This window comes from Astatotilapia calliptera, chromosome 3 (genome assembly GCF_964374335.1).
Source record: "Astatotilapia calliptera chromosome 3, fAstCal68.1, whole genome shotgun sequence".
In the NCBI taxonomy this organism is placed as follows: domain Eukaryota; kingdom Metazoa; phylum Chordata; class Actinopteri; order Cichliformes; family Cichlidae; genus Astatotilapia; species Astatotilapia calliptera.
The window spans coordinates 75113178-75129468 of NC_137424.1; the positions used below are offsets into that span (position 1 = coordinate 75113178).

The 16291-nt window shown below is 39.9% G+C and overlaps 1 protein-coding gene and 1 long non-coding RNA gene across 2 annotated transcripts in view; both read left to right on the forward strand.

Moving 5' to 3' along the window:
• The window catches only part of LOC145425846 (uncharacterized), a 32416-nt gene extending 24950 nt beyond the window's left edge, over nt 1-7466 (forward strand). Inside the window, exon 3 of the long non-coding RNA XR_013906607.1 lies at nt 216-7466. This is a non-coding gene — a long non-coding RNA (uncharacterized LOC145425846). The remainder of the gene's footprint in view (nt 1-215) is intronic.
• A 3672-nt stretch (nt 7467-11138) lies between these two features.
• On the forward strand, nt 11139-14737 carry LOC113019709 (P2Y purinoceptor 13-like). Its single transcript, XM_026163530.2, has 3 exons — nt 11139-11343; nt 11444-11703; nt 11884-14737. Exons 1-3 carry the CDS (start codon nt 11239-11241, stop codon nt 12524-12526), a joined length of 1008 nt encoding a protein of 335 aa, XP_026019315.2. The 5' UTR covers nt 11139-11238; the 3' UTR covers nt 12527-14737.
• The last annotated feature ends 1554 nt before the right edge of the window (nt 14738-16291 follow it).

The window sequence follows — 16291 nt, forward strand, 5'->3', positions numbered from 1 at the left end:
TACAAAGATCATTTATGAGTAAAAGATTTTCTCAGCTGATCAATATTTCTTCAATATGTATTTTTCATTACAACTCTCATTGTAGCACAGAAGGTGGTGGTAACACACCAACAATGTATTTGTTTACATGTTTGATTCCACCAATGGAGGGAGTTTCAGTTTGTTCCACGACTGCATTTCACTCACTGCCTCTGTTTGTATCTCTGTCACTGCAGGACCAACATGGAGCAAGAAGTCAGCGCTCTCAGGAGGCTGACAAACCTCACAGAAGAAAAGGAGAGAAAACCTACAGCTGTGATGAGTGTGGAAAGTCTTTTACCCAGGCTGGGGGCTTAAAAACACACCAACTAGTCCACAGTGGATTTAAAGCTTACAGCTGTGACTTGTGTGGAAAGTCTTTTACCCAGGCTGGGGGCTTAAAAGCACACCAACTCATCCACAGTGGAGTTAAACCTTACAGCTGTGACTTGTGTGGAAAGTCTTTTACCCGGGCTGAAAACTTAAAAAGACACCAATTCGTCCACAGTGGATTTAAAGCACACAGCTGTGAGTTGTGTGGTAAAGCTTTTGCTCAAAATGAACATTTACAGAGGCATCTAGTTACCCACTCTGGAATTAAGGCGTACAGCTGCGACGTTTGTGGAAAAAGTTTCAGCGACAAGGAGTACCGAAATATTCACCTACGGATTCACACTGGAAATGATGTTTTCTACTGTGATCAGTGTGGGAAACTGTTTGCAACAGATTCACAGTTACAACGACACATGTTTAGCCACTCTGAGGAGAGACCTTATAAATGTGACCTGTGTGAGAAGACTTTTAAATCTCCACATTACCTGAAAAAACACCAACAGATCCACACCAGAAAGTAACTCTACAAGTGCAGTTACTGTGAGGATGTATTTAGTTTTTTATCTTGTAATTTTAACCTGATTGTTTGGAACAAGTCTGATCAGTAAACTTATGGAGTTATACTGAATGAACTGTTTGGAAAAATGAAGACTCATTTTCACTCAGTAAGCTGAGTGTTGTAATGTAAACAGTAAAATATAATTGGACGTTGGCAGAGATGCTCTTTATTTCAGGCGACGTTCAGGATAAAAATGTTGAAGGAATTCCCCGACTTACAATGTCTTTGTTTAGAAGCGGAGCAAAGCACATGGATCCATTTCTCAACCCTGTCGTCACTGTGGTGGTGAGAAAGAGTTTCTCTGTGATCTTTGTGGAAAAACTTCCAATCATCAACGGGACCTAAAACCACATCAACGTAGTCACACTGGAGACAAAATGAACTACTGCAAAGAATGTGGGAGAGGCTTCCACACACCAAGTACATTAAAAATACATGAACTCTTCCACAGTGGGGTCAAAAAGCACATCTGTGACCAGTGTGGGTCATCCTTCACCACTGCAGGAGGGACACCGTACAAGTGCAGACACTGTGACAAAAGCTTCTCACAATCAGGTCATCGTAACAAACATGAACGTACACACATGGAAGTGAACTTCAGCTGTGACCAGTGTGACAAAAGCTTCAGGAATCTCAGTTCATACTCCGAACACAAACGATCCCACGCTGTACATAAACTGTTTCACTGTTACCAATGTGCAAAAACCTTCACGTCATTATCAAACATCAGCCTGATCATGCAGGACTGAAATCACTGGATCACAATGAATCTGAAGAGAGAGAAAGATCCTCTTCTGGTTTCAGGGTCAGACTTAAAAACCTTGAGATCAGGCTCCACAGAGTTCAGATGGAATCTCCTGTAAAGAGTGTCAGCTGATGTTACACTTGGATCTGATGAGGTAGCTCTGATTTCTGGACCTGCAGTGAATAATCCTGAATGTTACATTTAGGAAGCTGCATGTATAGATATGCATATCAAGTTTATTATTTTTCCTTTTAGGGATTTTAATTCTCTAAAATGTTATCCCTGTTACATTTTATTCTTTGTTCCCTTAGGACACAGTAGTGTTTAGTAGTTGTATTTGTTACTGTATTATTAAAGTTATAGAAATATCTTTTTTTACCAAACTTTTACCATATCAATGTTGGGTCTGTGTTTCCACATGCCCCGCTAGTTTAGAGTCTAATTCCTCATGAAGAACGCAAGACATAACAGATCATCTTCATCCGGTTTTTTAACTCACTAATGAGGGAAGCTTTGGTCAAGAACCAGCTCTTGAAGCCTAAATCCTTCAAAGAGCAGCTGTCCTTGTAGCCTTTTTATTGGCATGACAGTTACAGTTTACACAATACAACACAACACAAGCACCTCCCACCGTAAAACCACCCCCAATGGTTCTAAGACAAGGCACTATTGACTATGTGCACAAGACAATGCTAACTTCCTGGTTTGAGACCGGATGTGGGGTTGTGCATTTCCGGTAGCTTTACTTTGTGGTCAATCGCTACTGCGAAGATATACTCCAAAATCATGTCCAAAACTCAAAAACGGAAAGATTGCGTTAAGTTAAGGTGGGAACACTCACCGCTGTTGTGTCATAAAAAATCTAATGATCAACTTTGACCTTTAAAGAGTTTAGATCGATCAGTTGTTTACATCACTCAACACAAGCAGAACTGCATCACTGCAGCAGAAGACACATCGTCCACATTCAGAAGCACATCTCTGTATAGTGACTGGTCTTATGATTTAAACAGGCAAATGTTCAGCATTCAAACTAAAGGTGAAGAGTAGTCAAGCCAGATGTTTTCCCCATTATGTCGATATCAGCTAGTCAAGTACACACCTTCACAGCATGTTAACAAACCATGAAAAAAGCCACACAAAAAATGAATGATTGCTGGTAAGAGTTTTTATACATTAATATTTACGAAGGGTATGTTGTGACTTACCTTCAAAATTACAGCGGTCCCTCGCTATAACGCGGTTCACCTTTCACCTCGCTGTTTCATGGATTTTTTAGTGCAAGTTTGCATGCTTATTTTTACGTCACATTGTGTCCTGCGTCCTGATCGCTGCAAACGATCTCCTCCGTGACGTTTCTCCTGTACAGTACAGAATCGCTGCATCGATGCTAGCAGTGTGACTCTGAAGTGCAGTGCTGTATGTCCACGATGTCCATGAAATGTTTTGCACCGTCAAAAAATAAATTTGGCTACTTGATTTCACCTATCGCTGGTTATTTTTAGAACATAACACCCGCGATAAACGAGGGACAGCTGAGAAATATAACATTTGAATCCATTTTCTCTTTTGCTCTGAGGCGTGGGGGAAAAATATCGACAAGTCGATGAACATCATTTACAGATATATTGGGTAAATGCCCAAGACATCTATAGAAATGTAAATCGCCATTTGCTTAACTTGTTTTGGACCGTAAACCAGGCGTGAAGAGGACACCGGAAACAAAGCTCCCCACAGGAGTTTCCGCACCGGAAGTAGCATATGCTAACGTGCACATAGTCAATTAGTGTGTATGTGTAAGCACCCATATGCATGTGCAAGAACGTGTGTGTGTGTGTGCATGTGAGAATGTGTGTCTCTCTTTGTGCGTGATATCCAACTGTTTCTAACAACAGTCTTAGTCATAAAATGGTAATCTCCCTCACACCCAATATATGGTTCAATTCCTGTATTGGTTCACCATGCATAACACAGTGAAGCCATACAAAGGGCAGGAGGCTTACCAAACAACAAACAGAATCTTCACATGGGATATGTCTACAATAAAACCTCCCCCAGCACACAGTGGCTGGAGAGGTGGTCAGAGACAAAGGAATGTCTTGAACCTATAGATTGAACTAAGACTCTCAAATTGAAGAACTACAATAACAACATTCAACAATTAGACTTAACAGTCAATTTCTTCCATTTGAACTTTCTTAGTTTTTCCAAAATTAACTTCTTTTTTTAATGTATTCATTTTAAAGAAGTGTTAAAAGTTAAAAACAACAGCACACATCAAGACCATTTTCAAGATCACAGGTGACTACTTTTAGTTGTTTCAAATTCTATTAAACCTCTATTTTTGGCTCCTCCTTTCACTTTAGTGTATTTACTGTATCCTTGAAGTCCACATGTTGTTTTTTAATGAATTCATTTTGATCCACATGTTCTGCAGCTGTTTTCCTGTTGATTTGAAGTTTGTATTATGAAATCCTGATAATGTTAAAGCGTTAGTTATATTTGATGAACTCTGTGTAAAGTTTGTCCTATTAAACAGTTTGGTGTGAAAAATAAAAAAATGGTCTCACAACAAGTAGTTTGAGCCATGATTTCAGATTCAAACTAGTTTAATAGTTTTCAGTGGTACATGTGGAGGTTTATCAGAGGAGGCGACTTGGCTGTTCTCCACTCACACAGAACAGGGTTCCTGCAGCTCGTTAAAAACTCAGAAATGATCTTCAAGGACCAAAAGGTCATAAAATGTTTGTTTTTTTTCTCAAAAAGGTGCTGTGGGCATAAAATTTTCAGAGGGTTTGTTTAAGATGCTTTGTAATTAACATCTCACACATTTCAATACAGTGGATGATCCTGCATTGCAGCAGTGGTTTGAAGATGTGTTCTCCCCTCTGCTCGTATGCACGACTCTCACGGAGCACCACTTTGAAACGCAGCCTGTCCGGCTATTGAGAGGGGCCGGTTTTCTTTAAAGTGCTTCCAGGTAATTACGAAGTGAGCGCAGGGTTTTGTGATGATTGTCACAAAGTGAACAAAGTCTCATGGTTTGATGCTTATCTCATGTCCCCGGTTGACCTGGACTGTATAAGCACTGCTTGGTTTTTTATTATGCTACATTTAACCAACGCCCACTGGCCGATTCCCTTGTGTGCAGAGTCCACAGACAAAAACGTCCTTCTCTACTCTGTATGGTTCGTATCAATTCGTCACACTTCTGTTTGCCTTGGTTGAAGCCCGGCCATTTTCCAGCACCTCATGGAGCGATAGCTGCATCCTCACACTACATATGCTGTTCCTTACCTGGATGGTGTTGTCATTCATAGTGATACCTCGGTGGATCATGTGCAGTGGTTGGTCACAGTCCCGGAGTCCATGAGGCAGGCAGGGCTGATGGCAAACCTAAAGAAGTGTGTGGTTGGAGGGAGGTACAGTATTTGGGTACTAGTGATGTGTCGGTCGTGAACGAAATGGCTCTTAGAGCCGGATCTTTGACGTGAACGATGCGAGCCGGCTCCTTATTGCGAGCTGTGATTGTTTTTGTTTCTCTCACCCTCTCTCGCACTTCTTTTCCGCTTCACTCCAGATGCGAGCCTTGTGCTTTGCACTGGGAAGAGGGGGGAGGGGCGGTAGTTACACTCGCAGTAGCACAGGAACAGAGTGGGAGGGAAAGAGCCAGGGACAACAACATCACATTAGAAAGGTATAGTAATCATCCACAACTATTTTCAGTTGCGGATGATAAAGGATTCAGAAAGTTTATTCATGCAGGTCCATATGACAGAGAACATGCATGTTCTTTTTGTTTTCATATTTTAATTTATATTTTATTGTGTTGTGGTTTGCAGTGTTTTGTGTTGTTTCACTTTAAATTTGTTTAAAAGGAAAAAGCTGAAAATTTAAATAGTTAAAAGGTGAAATGTGAATAGTTGGTTCTTGTATTATATGATATATTTATTACATTTTATGTGGAGTGAATAAATAAAAGTATATTTACTTTTAAATATAGGCCTTAAGCAGCCTAAGCAGCCTTTGCTTAGGCTGCTGCCCCCGCGACCCGGCCCCGGACAAAGCGGATGAGGATGGATGGATGGATGGATGGTATATTTACGGTGGCCCCTAGAGACAAAGCACGTACAAACTTCAAAACATGTACAAAACACAACAGAAGTGCTCCAGGATGCTGGGCGCAGTGTTGAGCTTTTGTTACCTAGTGGCCACACAAGCCAGCAAGTATCAACGACCGGATTTGGTGTGTGGTAGTAACAGGTAAATGAACATTTTTTTTTAATTATTTGAATATATATGAGTGCTTGTGTATAAATACATAAACAATACACATATGCTTTCATGCTTTCAATTGTGCTTTAAGTGATCTAGGTAGCTCTGTTTTGGAAGTTCAGTTAATGCTAGAAATGTGTTTTGGAATTTGTACGTGTTTTGTCTCTAGAGTCCACCACATATATTTATATATAAACATATATTTAAAAAAAAAACACTTTTTTTTTTTTACATTAGTAATTCCTTTTGTGTTGTTAGTAATAAATTAATTAAAGCAACAAAACAACCTGAAGAACCGGTTCAGAGCCAAAAGAGCTGGTTCTCTAAAAAGAGCCGGAAATCCCATCACTATTGGGAGGTGGGCAGGTGCATCCACATATGGATAAAAAAAAAAAACAGCCATTGCATCCTTCCCAGACAGGATATTTTTAATTTTAAATATATTGCAGAAATGGAAGAAAGCAGGCTTAAATATTTGCTTAATATTTCCATTGAAAAACAAGTCCTGGTCAAAATGACTCTAAGATTCCTCATAGTGTTACTGGAGGCCAAGGTATCACATCCAGAAGACGATGAAATCCTTATTTGTTGATAAAATTGTCACAGAGCTTCCCCCATCCATTACTAAAGATTCACATCAAACTTATCCCATTCTTGGTTGCTTTAATGAACATTTTTTGTTGTCACAGTTTGATACTGATGATTTCTTGTGAACACTCCTTGAGTATGAACCCAGTGACAGTACCTGGGCCGGTTGTAGACAGGCATATATGAGGGGGCAGACAGAAATGTAAAGGGGGCACCTGTTGGCAATGGAAGCAAGAACGGTGTGGGGGTTGGGTGGGGTGCTCTGGATTAGGGGCAGTGTTGTGGAGTAATGGAATACATGTACCGGCGTTACGTATTTAAAACACAAAATATGAGTAACTGTATTCCGTTCAGTCTGCTATTACACTCTTAAATCCTAGTACTTATTCCTGCATCTCGTAACTGATTTAATTTCTTTGCTTTTTCTTAGTTTAAGCTTATCGTTCTAATCATTTTTGCTGCTTCAGCAGTTTTAAGTTTTGTTTTGAGTTTTAGGGATTTATTTTTAGGTCTTTTTAATTTTGATTATCTCCTTGTGTTCTTTTCTTCATATTTGCTGTTTTGATTTGTTTAATTCATGTCTTTAAATGTGCATTTTTTTTATTGTATTTGCACCTGGATTAAGATGTGCTCACTAAATAAAGGTTTTCTTTATTGACTTATTCCTGTTTCTTTCATGCTGTGTTCCACAGTCAGATGCAGGTGGCAGAAACAGAACTATCAGGTACTCCTGAGAGAACAGGGCGGAGTCTGGAGAGGTGAAGGTGACCACTATCAGAGTGGTCACTCAAGCTTTCACTGAAGCTTCAACGTGCCGGCTTACATCACCTTTTATATTGAGTCTGACTCAGTAAACATCTTAAAATTTTACACACAGACTCAGGTTTCATTTTCAAATCTATTGCATCATAACTGATGGAGGAATAAATACTCTTTTTTTTCACTTCAGTTTCCATCATGACTTTTAATTTCAAGGCTGCAAAGAAAATAACACTTAGGTCTGTGTTTTGATGTTTATATTGCTCAGTCAGTATTCATGGAGATGCTGACTAAATGCAGAAATATCAGCATGGAGCAATAATCAATGTTATGAGCATCATTCCAATATCCTATCAGCACCACGGACAGCAGCCACGATCACAGGTCCTCTCCTCACTAAAGATAAGAACAAGATCAACATTAACTCAGAGAAATGAAATTGGATAAGTATAGTTTAAGTGATTTTATTATTGTTTTGTGATTTTTATTATTTGATTTTACTTTTGCTTTGGAAAATCAATTTAACAAAATTTCCTGCAATTAACTTTGGCCTTGTAACCTTGTTTTTGAAACAGTAAAGAAAAAAGCATGTGAGAGGTTGATCGCGCAGAGAATCGCTGAGCTTATGTGAGTGCGTGTGTAAAAGCAGCAGGATTTATATTTGACTACGATGACCTGGATGACTGAGAACCTTCACAGACAGATATATATTTTAGTTCTGCTGAGCCAAATAAGACAGGTCAGGGTGAAGAAGTGACAGCCAAAGAAAAGCTTACCACAAAACGGAGAAGTTATGACAAATCAGACTATAAGGCAAAAAGAAAGTGCAGCTTTATGGTTTCATGGACAAAATAATTTCTGTGGCTGCAATATGACGAGCTAAATAACCAGGGCTGCACATAAGTGGTCCGCAGGTACGCATTCGCTGTCAAAATAAAAAACACGCACAAGGGTTAGGGTTAAATTTAAAAACTGTACTTTTGAGTTAAAATATATATTTATAATTTTAATAAATGACAAATTAAAAAGGCATGAACATTTTTTTGTATCGAAAAAATATCGAACCATGACACCAAAGTATCGAACCGAACCGTGAATTTTGTGTATCGTTGCACCCCTAGTATATATATATGTATATATATATGTACTGTATGTATACAACACCCAGCACGCCCCTGCGGGCGGTTTATCCTTCAAGCTCGGGTCCTCTACCAGAGGCCTGGGAGCTTGAGGGTCCTGCGCAGTATCTTAGCTGTTCCCAGGACTGCGCTCTTCTGGACAGAGATCTCCGATGTTGTTCCCGGGATCTGCTGGAGCCACTCGCCTAGCTTGGGAGTCACCGCACCTAGTGCTCTTATTGGTGACTAATCCAAGCTTTAGATCACTTCCACTTTGCCACTCTGTTAAGCTCATTGCAACATCACCAGTCTAGTGCAACTATCATTCTGCCTGTAGCAGCAATATCGCCCAGCATGTGCACAGTGTGACACACCCTGGTTGAGACGAGTGTATGATAGTCTTGGTCTTTCGAATCATACATCAGTGCAGTGACTCAAAGCATCACAGGTTATACAAAAGATGATGTTGTAACAGCTTGTAAAGATGAATTTCCCCAAAAAGAGTGTCTGTGACTTCTTTGCCTCCTGTTTTTACTTCTACTCCTGTACAAGGGCTCATGCTGAGGTGGCAACACTTATCGTGCTGAAGACAACTTTAGACTTTGAGGATTGGAGCTGAAGAGGTGTTTGGTAGGTGTAGTGTTAGGAAGAGGAATGTGGAAGGACATTTTTGGATTTTGCCAGAAGAAGAGGAGGGAACATAGGGTGACCACCTGAAAGAGACAGGAGACTGTAAAGTGGTGTCAGTGGCCCTTTTGAGTTCATCTGTTACCTGTTAAACAAAACGAATATACTAACATATGCCAGTGAATACCATTATCCCTAATGCATCTGCATACATTTTTTTGCAGATCCATGGCACTAGTGCAATTTAAATTGGCTGAAGTTGCTGTCTCATGTTAGCTGTAGTGATGAAGGACATTAAAAAATCCATCAGTGGTAATAAAGTGAGTCAGCGCTAAAATAAGAAGTGTAGCAATAGCTGATCAGAAAATGACTCATCTCTAGTGGAAATATATTCTGACAGTTTAACAGTGAAGACAAAGAGGAAATAAGTCAGTGTGCAGTGTGATGTCACTGTATATTTCCTGATCTACAGTCATACCATCACTCTGAGAACGGACGAAGCAGCTTTAGAACTTTTTCACAGAAAGCTGCAGAACCAGAGGTGAGTCCTGATAGTTTCTCATTCTCACATCTTTAATACTTCTACTGCTAGGAAAAAAAATAGATGTTTTTTAACCCATCCTCACTTAAAGGACAAAAATAATCAGCCTGCTTCTGCCAGTGTTCAGGAAACTAATGTGAATATATGATTACCAATGTTCTTTTCACTAAGGCTGAGGTGTCCTGGTGCCAAGTGCACTGATGAACAACCTTACCTTAAATATGTTGATAACGTTTGAGAACATTCATTATGATCCATGGCACTAATTTTACTGGTTTCATCTCTCAGTGGAACTTAACTTGAATGGTCTGCACCTACTGTCTCAAGCAAACCAGCACATAGAGAGAATATAGAAAGAAACAGTCTGTTACCACCTGTTATATTCCTACAGTGCAAAAACAGCTCTCTTGGCGATCGTGGCTCAAGAGTTGGGAGTTCGCCTTGTAATCAGAAGGTTGCCGGTTCGAGCCCCGGCTTGGACAGTCTCGGTCGTTGTGTCCTTGGGCAAGACACTTCACCCGTTGCCTACTGGTGGTGGTCAGAGGGCCCGGTGGCGCCAGTGTCCGGCAGCCTCGCCTCTGTCAGTGCGCCCCAGGGTGGCTGTGGCTACAATGTAGCTGCCATCACCAGTGTGTGAATGGGTGGATGCCTGAATGTATAAAGCACTTTGGGGTCTTTAGGGACTAGTAAAGCGCTATACAAATACAGGTGATTTACCATTTAAAATAAAGCAAATAGTCTTAAATCTTACAAAATCATCTTGTTTTGAGAAAATACAATCTGCCAATGGGGGTAAGCAAAAGTTGCTTGGCTAACAACAAGACAATTTTGTCTGATTTAAGAATATTTGGTTTATTTCAAGCAGAGCTGTTTTTGAAGTGTAGTGTGTAACCTGTAAATAAAGTTCAATGTGAGCTGCAATATCTTATTAAGAAAAATTTTTATATATATTCCTAGAATGAGCTTAATTTTCTTGTGCAAAAACCTTCTTGTTAAGAACCTGTTTTCTTTTTAGACAAAAAATTAAAGAAATGTCCATAAACAAGGTTTTTTTTTAACTGTCTTGAAAATATAAATACATATATATATATATATATATATATATATATATATATATATATATATATATATATATATATTGCAGTTTATTCCTGTTGTTGTCTCTGATTCATTATTCGTACTTGGAGGGAATGACATCCCTGAAGTTTTGTTAGGAAATAACTAATACAACTATGCTTTCTTATCAAGACTGGGACATGCTGGTATGAAACGGAGCCAATACGCAGGGGTCAGTTAACATAAGGAATCAATAATGCAAAATAAACAGACCTGCCCCGATATGAAGAGCTTTTAAAGCCAAAGTCATTTTATTTATATAGCGCATTTTGTTACATGTAAACTTAATGTGCTTGTCAAAAGAAACAAAAACATACGAAACAATATGACTTCACATTTCTTTAAGGCAATGAAAACAGCAAAGTAAAACATATAAATATATATATCTATATATAAACTTTATACAATAAGTGGATAAATTTGTGTTTGGTTGACTATTTCTTTGTTGTAACAGTGCTTCTTGGCAATGAATCCAACATTTATTTAACGCAACAAACCAAGAGACTGTGGAGGTGAATCATTTCAAAAATGAACTGGATTTATTTTCAGTGCCAGATCCATGGTTGCCCCCAAAAACATGACATCATCTTTGAACCAGACCTATGACGATGACGATACATCCATGAACCCTTACTTTATGGTGGTCTACAGTCTGGTGTTCCTCGTAAGTTTCAAATTATCCAATTGTGCTCTGTTAGAAATTGGTTTATGTGCCGGTGTATGCACCAATCCTTTTCTTTTCCTTCCACTCTGTCTATTTTCAGGTGGGTTTACTCCTCAATGGCTTTACATTGAAGGTCTATCTTTGTCGAGATTGGCCTGAGGTATCCAACAGCTTGATGGTCTACTTGAAGAACCTGACAGCTGCTGACTTCCTGCTCTGCCTCTGTCTGCCACTCCGCATTACCTACTATGCCAGCAGCTCTCCCATCATTCGTAGGCTTTACTGCAGCTTTGGAGCTTCTGCCTTCTTCATCAACATGTGTGCCAGTATATTATTCATGGGGTACATCGCTGCCAACAGGTAAGGAACCTTTATTATTTAAGGCTGTAGTTACCGATAATGTAAAAACTAGATTAAGTGGTTAACCACTACCCTGTGCTCCTGACAAAAGCATGAATGTATCCTTTTGACTTAACTGACTTCTTCAGATTAGGCACCTTTAGTGAAGTTGTATTCTGCCTATTTCTCGTCTCTCTCCAGGTATCTAAGGATCATCCATCCTTCAGGAACTCACATGCTGCAGACACTGCAGACTGCACGAATCATCTCTGTCATCACCTGGGTTTTTCTCCTGGCTCCAACAATTGTATATATCATAATTTTTTTCAGTTCCCAGGAACCTCTGACCTTTAATCCTAGCCGCTGCGTTCACCTGTTTAGTCCATCAGTCAGCCTGTTGTTCAGAATAATCAACACCTTCTCTGCCTTCATCTTCCTCTTAGTCTTCATATCCATGGTCTTCTTCTACTACAGCATCTCCCGCAGAGTGCTGGAGGCACAGCAGAAGCAGCTGGCCTCCTCTGGCTCTGAGAAGCTGGTGAAGTCTCGCAGAAACATGTTGGTGCTGGTCAGCATCTTCTGTGTTTGCTTTGTCCCATTTTACCTGGTTCGTCTTCCCTTTACGTTTCTGTGGAGCGATGACTCAGTAGGTCCAGTATTGTTCTACCTGAAGGAGGTGACCACCATGGTGTCAGTTTTCAACGTCTGCCTTGACCCTCTTGTTTACTTTTTCCTCAGTAAGACTTTTTGGGACAAGGTGAGAAAGGCATCCTGGAGAGCCAAATATCCGACTAGAAACGAGGAGAATGAGAGCAGGAGGGACAAGCTGGACATCATTACATGAGAACCAGTGACTTCAACCAGTTAGTTGTGAAAATGTACATTTTAGATTTCAATTTTGTTTTACAAGTTGATAAAACCAGTGTCATGGACCTTTATCCTCGCAAACCACAAGTCAGAAATCAAAACAGAGCTAGAATCAACACAGAAACATTTCCACAGAGACGCATCAGTGTTTATGTTTCTAGTTTTCAGGAATGAGCTCAAAGGCTGATTTAGTATGAACTGAACCATTCTGTGGTCAAATTCAAATGTTGTTCATATGGTTCTGGCTCTTTGGCTCACATGATTTGGCTCACATGACCAATGGATGCCCTTTTTAACTGTATTTTAGATATACGATCTTGGATGGCAGAAAACTTTTTACAGCTTAACCAGGACAAGACTGAAGTTTTAATCGTCGGTCCCGAGGCTCAGAGAGAGAAACTCTTGTCTAAATTAGAGGCATTTTCACTATGTCCTTCGCTACAAGTGAAAAACCTGGGTGTTATTTTCGACTCTGAGCTTGGTTTTATCCCACATGTTAAAAACATGTAACCAAAATTGGATTTTATCATCTAAAAAATATAGCCAGAGTCCGCCCAATTCTCTCTCGGGCCAACACGGAGATGCTGATGCATGCTTTTATTACCAGTCTCATTGATTACTGTAATGCCCTGCTCTCTGGTCTTCCTAAGAAGAATATTTCAACTTTACAACTTTTGCAAAACTCAGCAGCTCGTGTGCTGACGAAGACCAGAGGGCGGGCCCACATTACACCGGTTTTAGAATCGCTGCACTGGCTCCCCGTGTGTTTCAGGATCGATTTTAAAGTTCTTTTATTGGTTTTTAAATGTCTTAATGGTCTTGGGCCTTCTTATCTCTCAGATCTGCTTTTACCATACGAACCCTCACGGACCCTGAGGTCCTCTGGTACTGGCCTTTTGATTGTCCCTAAAGTCAGGACACATACTCACGGAGAGGCAGCTTTTCAGTGGTATGGTCCTCGTCTGTGGAACAGCCTGCCGAAGGAGCTCAGGGCCGCAGAGAATGTACATGTTTTTAAGAACAGGCTCAAGACCCACCTTTTTAATTTAGCTTTCAGCTAATGTTTATTTATTTTATGCTTATTTATTCTATCCTGTTATTCTATTATTAATTTAGGCTTTACCTAATATTTATTGATTTTATTCTTATTCATTTTTTAATCTTCTTACTCTATTTATATTTATATGTATATTGTATCCCGTTCTTATTTATTTTATCATTTTACCCTGTATATATCCTATTGTGTCATATCTCCAGTGTTTCCTCGGAGGGCGCTCTCTGCACCGGGGCTGTGATCGAACATGGCTGCTGGGTCTCTGGGGGTCCTCTCAGCCTGGCTGGGGGGCTCCTTGGCCTCCCTCCTGCTGTGTGCCCAGCCTGGAGGCTGCGGTCTGTTACCGGCTCCCGGTGCAGACGGCTCCCTGTTATAGTGTTTCCTCACTTGGCTCATGTGAACCCAGCCCAATTTTTACTCTTTAAGTGTGCGCGTGTGTGTGTGTGTGTGTGTGGGGGTATGTGTGTATTCACATCATTTATGTTAATGAGAGTGTGGGGAGTGAGTTGGAGGGTGGGGTGGGCTGCTTTTAACTATGTAAAGCACTTTGTGCTACATTTTTTGTATGAAAAGTGCTTTATAAATAAACACTGATTGATTGATTGATGATTTAATGATTTAATATTTTTAGATTTAGATACAATTTAGTATTGCATTTTACATTGCTTAGTATGTTTGCGAATTTCTAGTTTATGTGCTTTTGTTTATTAGGTTACCTTTGTGCCTTTGTCTTCATCTATGTGTCCTTCGCTCCCTCTCTATCTGTGTGTCTTCTTTGCCCTTCAGCTCTTAGTCGTGTCCTATCTTTCTGTCTCCCTCTTTTGTTACCATGCTTCCCCTCCTTGTGTTTCATTCCTCTTCTCCCCTCTATGTCATGTGAATCCATGTCTGTTTCTTCAACGAACCCAGTGTCAAGCTGTGTGTCTTAGTCTGCGGCTCAGTGTGTTTCCTGTTTTATTTTGCACCCTGTGCTCAGCGGGTTCAGTTTTGCTTCCCTCTGTCTAGTCTACTGCTTGTGTTCCCCATCTGTTTCCATTTCCCTCCCTTCCCCCAATTTCAATGTAAAGAGGAACTTTTATCCTGTTCAGCAGTAATTTGTACAGTTCATAATGAAAATTAAACAAAAGACAATGACTGAATTCCTTTTGCTTATAAATAAATAAAACAAAAAAAACATTTATAACCCATTTTCCTACTTTAGAGTTTTTCCACAAATATGTAAAAGGTGTGTTATGTAATGTAAAAATAAGTGTGTGCTTCATTTTTTTTTTTGGCTTAACCCTCTGGGGTCCAGGGTATAATTGGCCGTTTTTGACTACTTTTTATTTTACGTCTATATTTCACTTTTAAAATATCTTTTTCTTGCCTTGTTTGGTATCATTATTTTCAGCACAACCTCAAATATCTGAAATGAGAGTTATTTTTTCATTTTGGTTTACTAAATTTGCACAGGTGATCTAAATTCAGACAAAAAATTTAATATCCAAGTAGAAAAAGTTATATTTTTTACCGTAAAACCCACAAACATGTTTAACGAATCATTTTCATAACTTGAAATGCAAATAGAAATTGTACATTTCTAAAAATTATGCACAAGTTTTGCAAACAACAAAGTTATATGGTACTATTTACCTAAAAATGCAGCCAAGGCCTCGGGCGTTTTTTATGTAACCATTTAAATCTATTTACAGAACAATCAGGTGTGCTGCATCAAATAAGAAGGCACACAAATTATCTGTGCCAGTCCAAAAAATGTAGTTTGTGTTCAGTATAAGACAGAGGAGAACACCACAGGCCTAAACCCTGCAGGTCTGACAACAGGAGGTGCATCAGTCCAGTTTTCCATGTGGGAACAGCGTTTACACTGGAATCTGCCTTTGACGGCTTTTTTAGAGCAAATGTGAAATTCAGCCGTCTAACTGACACACAATACAAAACAATAACTACACAACATACTAACTACAGCCTCCAAACACGCTAAACGTCACTAATGTCTCACATATGAAAACTCGCTCTCTCTCTCTGTCTTTCTCTCGCCCGCTTTCCGTTGCGGGTGTCACTCCTAAAAACTTCCCTGTAATGATATCCACCATTACAGATATCTCCACCATTTGACCTTAGAACTGAAGAAGCTTCTCGGATGAGAGGTGAAACGTCTTCAAGTAACTTAAAGAAGTCCAGACGCTTTTCTTTGCAAGCTCCTTTGACAACGATGACCTGGATGACTGAGAACCTTCACAGACATATTCCCTGGAATACACTCTCACAGTCTGTTTTTAAAACCTAAAGAGAATTATGGATTTGATCAACTGGTCTCTGAATGCTATTGACACCCTTTTCTCAACGAGAAGTCTGGGCTTGGGAGAGCCCGAGTGCCCTGGAGGGACTTTCCCTGCCGGATACACGATGGACGGGTGGCAGAAACGGAGGGTCGTGTGCCTGGCGGGACTGTCGATCGAGGACAGTGAAGATATCTACCTATTCGGAACCATGATAACAGGGTTCTTGCTGATCTGAGCTGGCTTGGCCCTGGCTTATCGGAGAATTAAGACAGCGGAACCGGCTGTTCAAACCCCCCCACCCCCCAAGGCTGCCTGCAAATCTCTTTTTTCTTTTACTACATCTTATTAATATTTTGCTCTTACTATTTTTTCTATTTATTTTTTATTATTTTTATTTTATTTTCAA

Bases quoted from the DNA above. Each gene is read 5' to 3' on its own strand.
- LOC113019709 (XM_026163530.2), top strand. From the start codon at position 11,239: ATGGTTGCCCCCAAAAACATGACATCATCTTTGAACCAGACCTATGAC. The intron at 11,344-11,443 runs GTAAGTTTCAAA...GTCTATTTTCAG, and splicing joins TCTACAGTCTGGTGTTCCTC to GTGGGTTTACTCCTCAATGG. The intron at 11,704-11,883 runs GTAAGGAACCTT...GTCTCTCTCCAG, and splicing joins GGGTACATCGCTGCCAACAG to GTATCTAAGGATCATCCATC.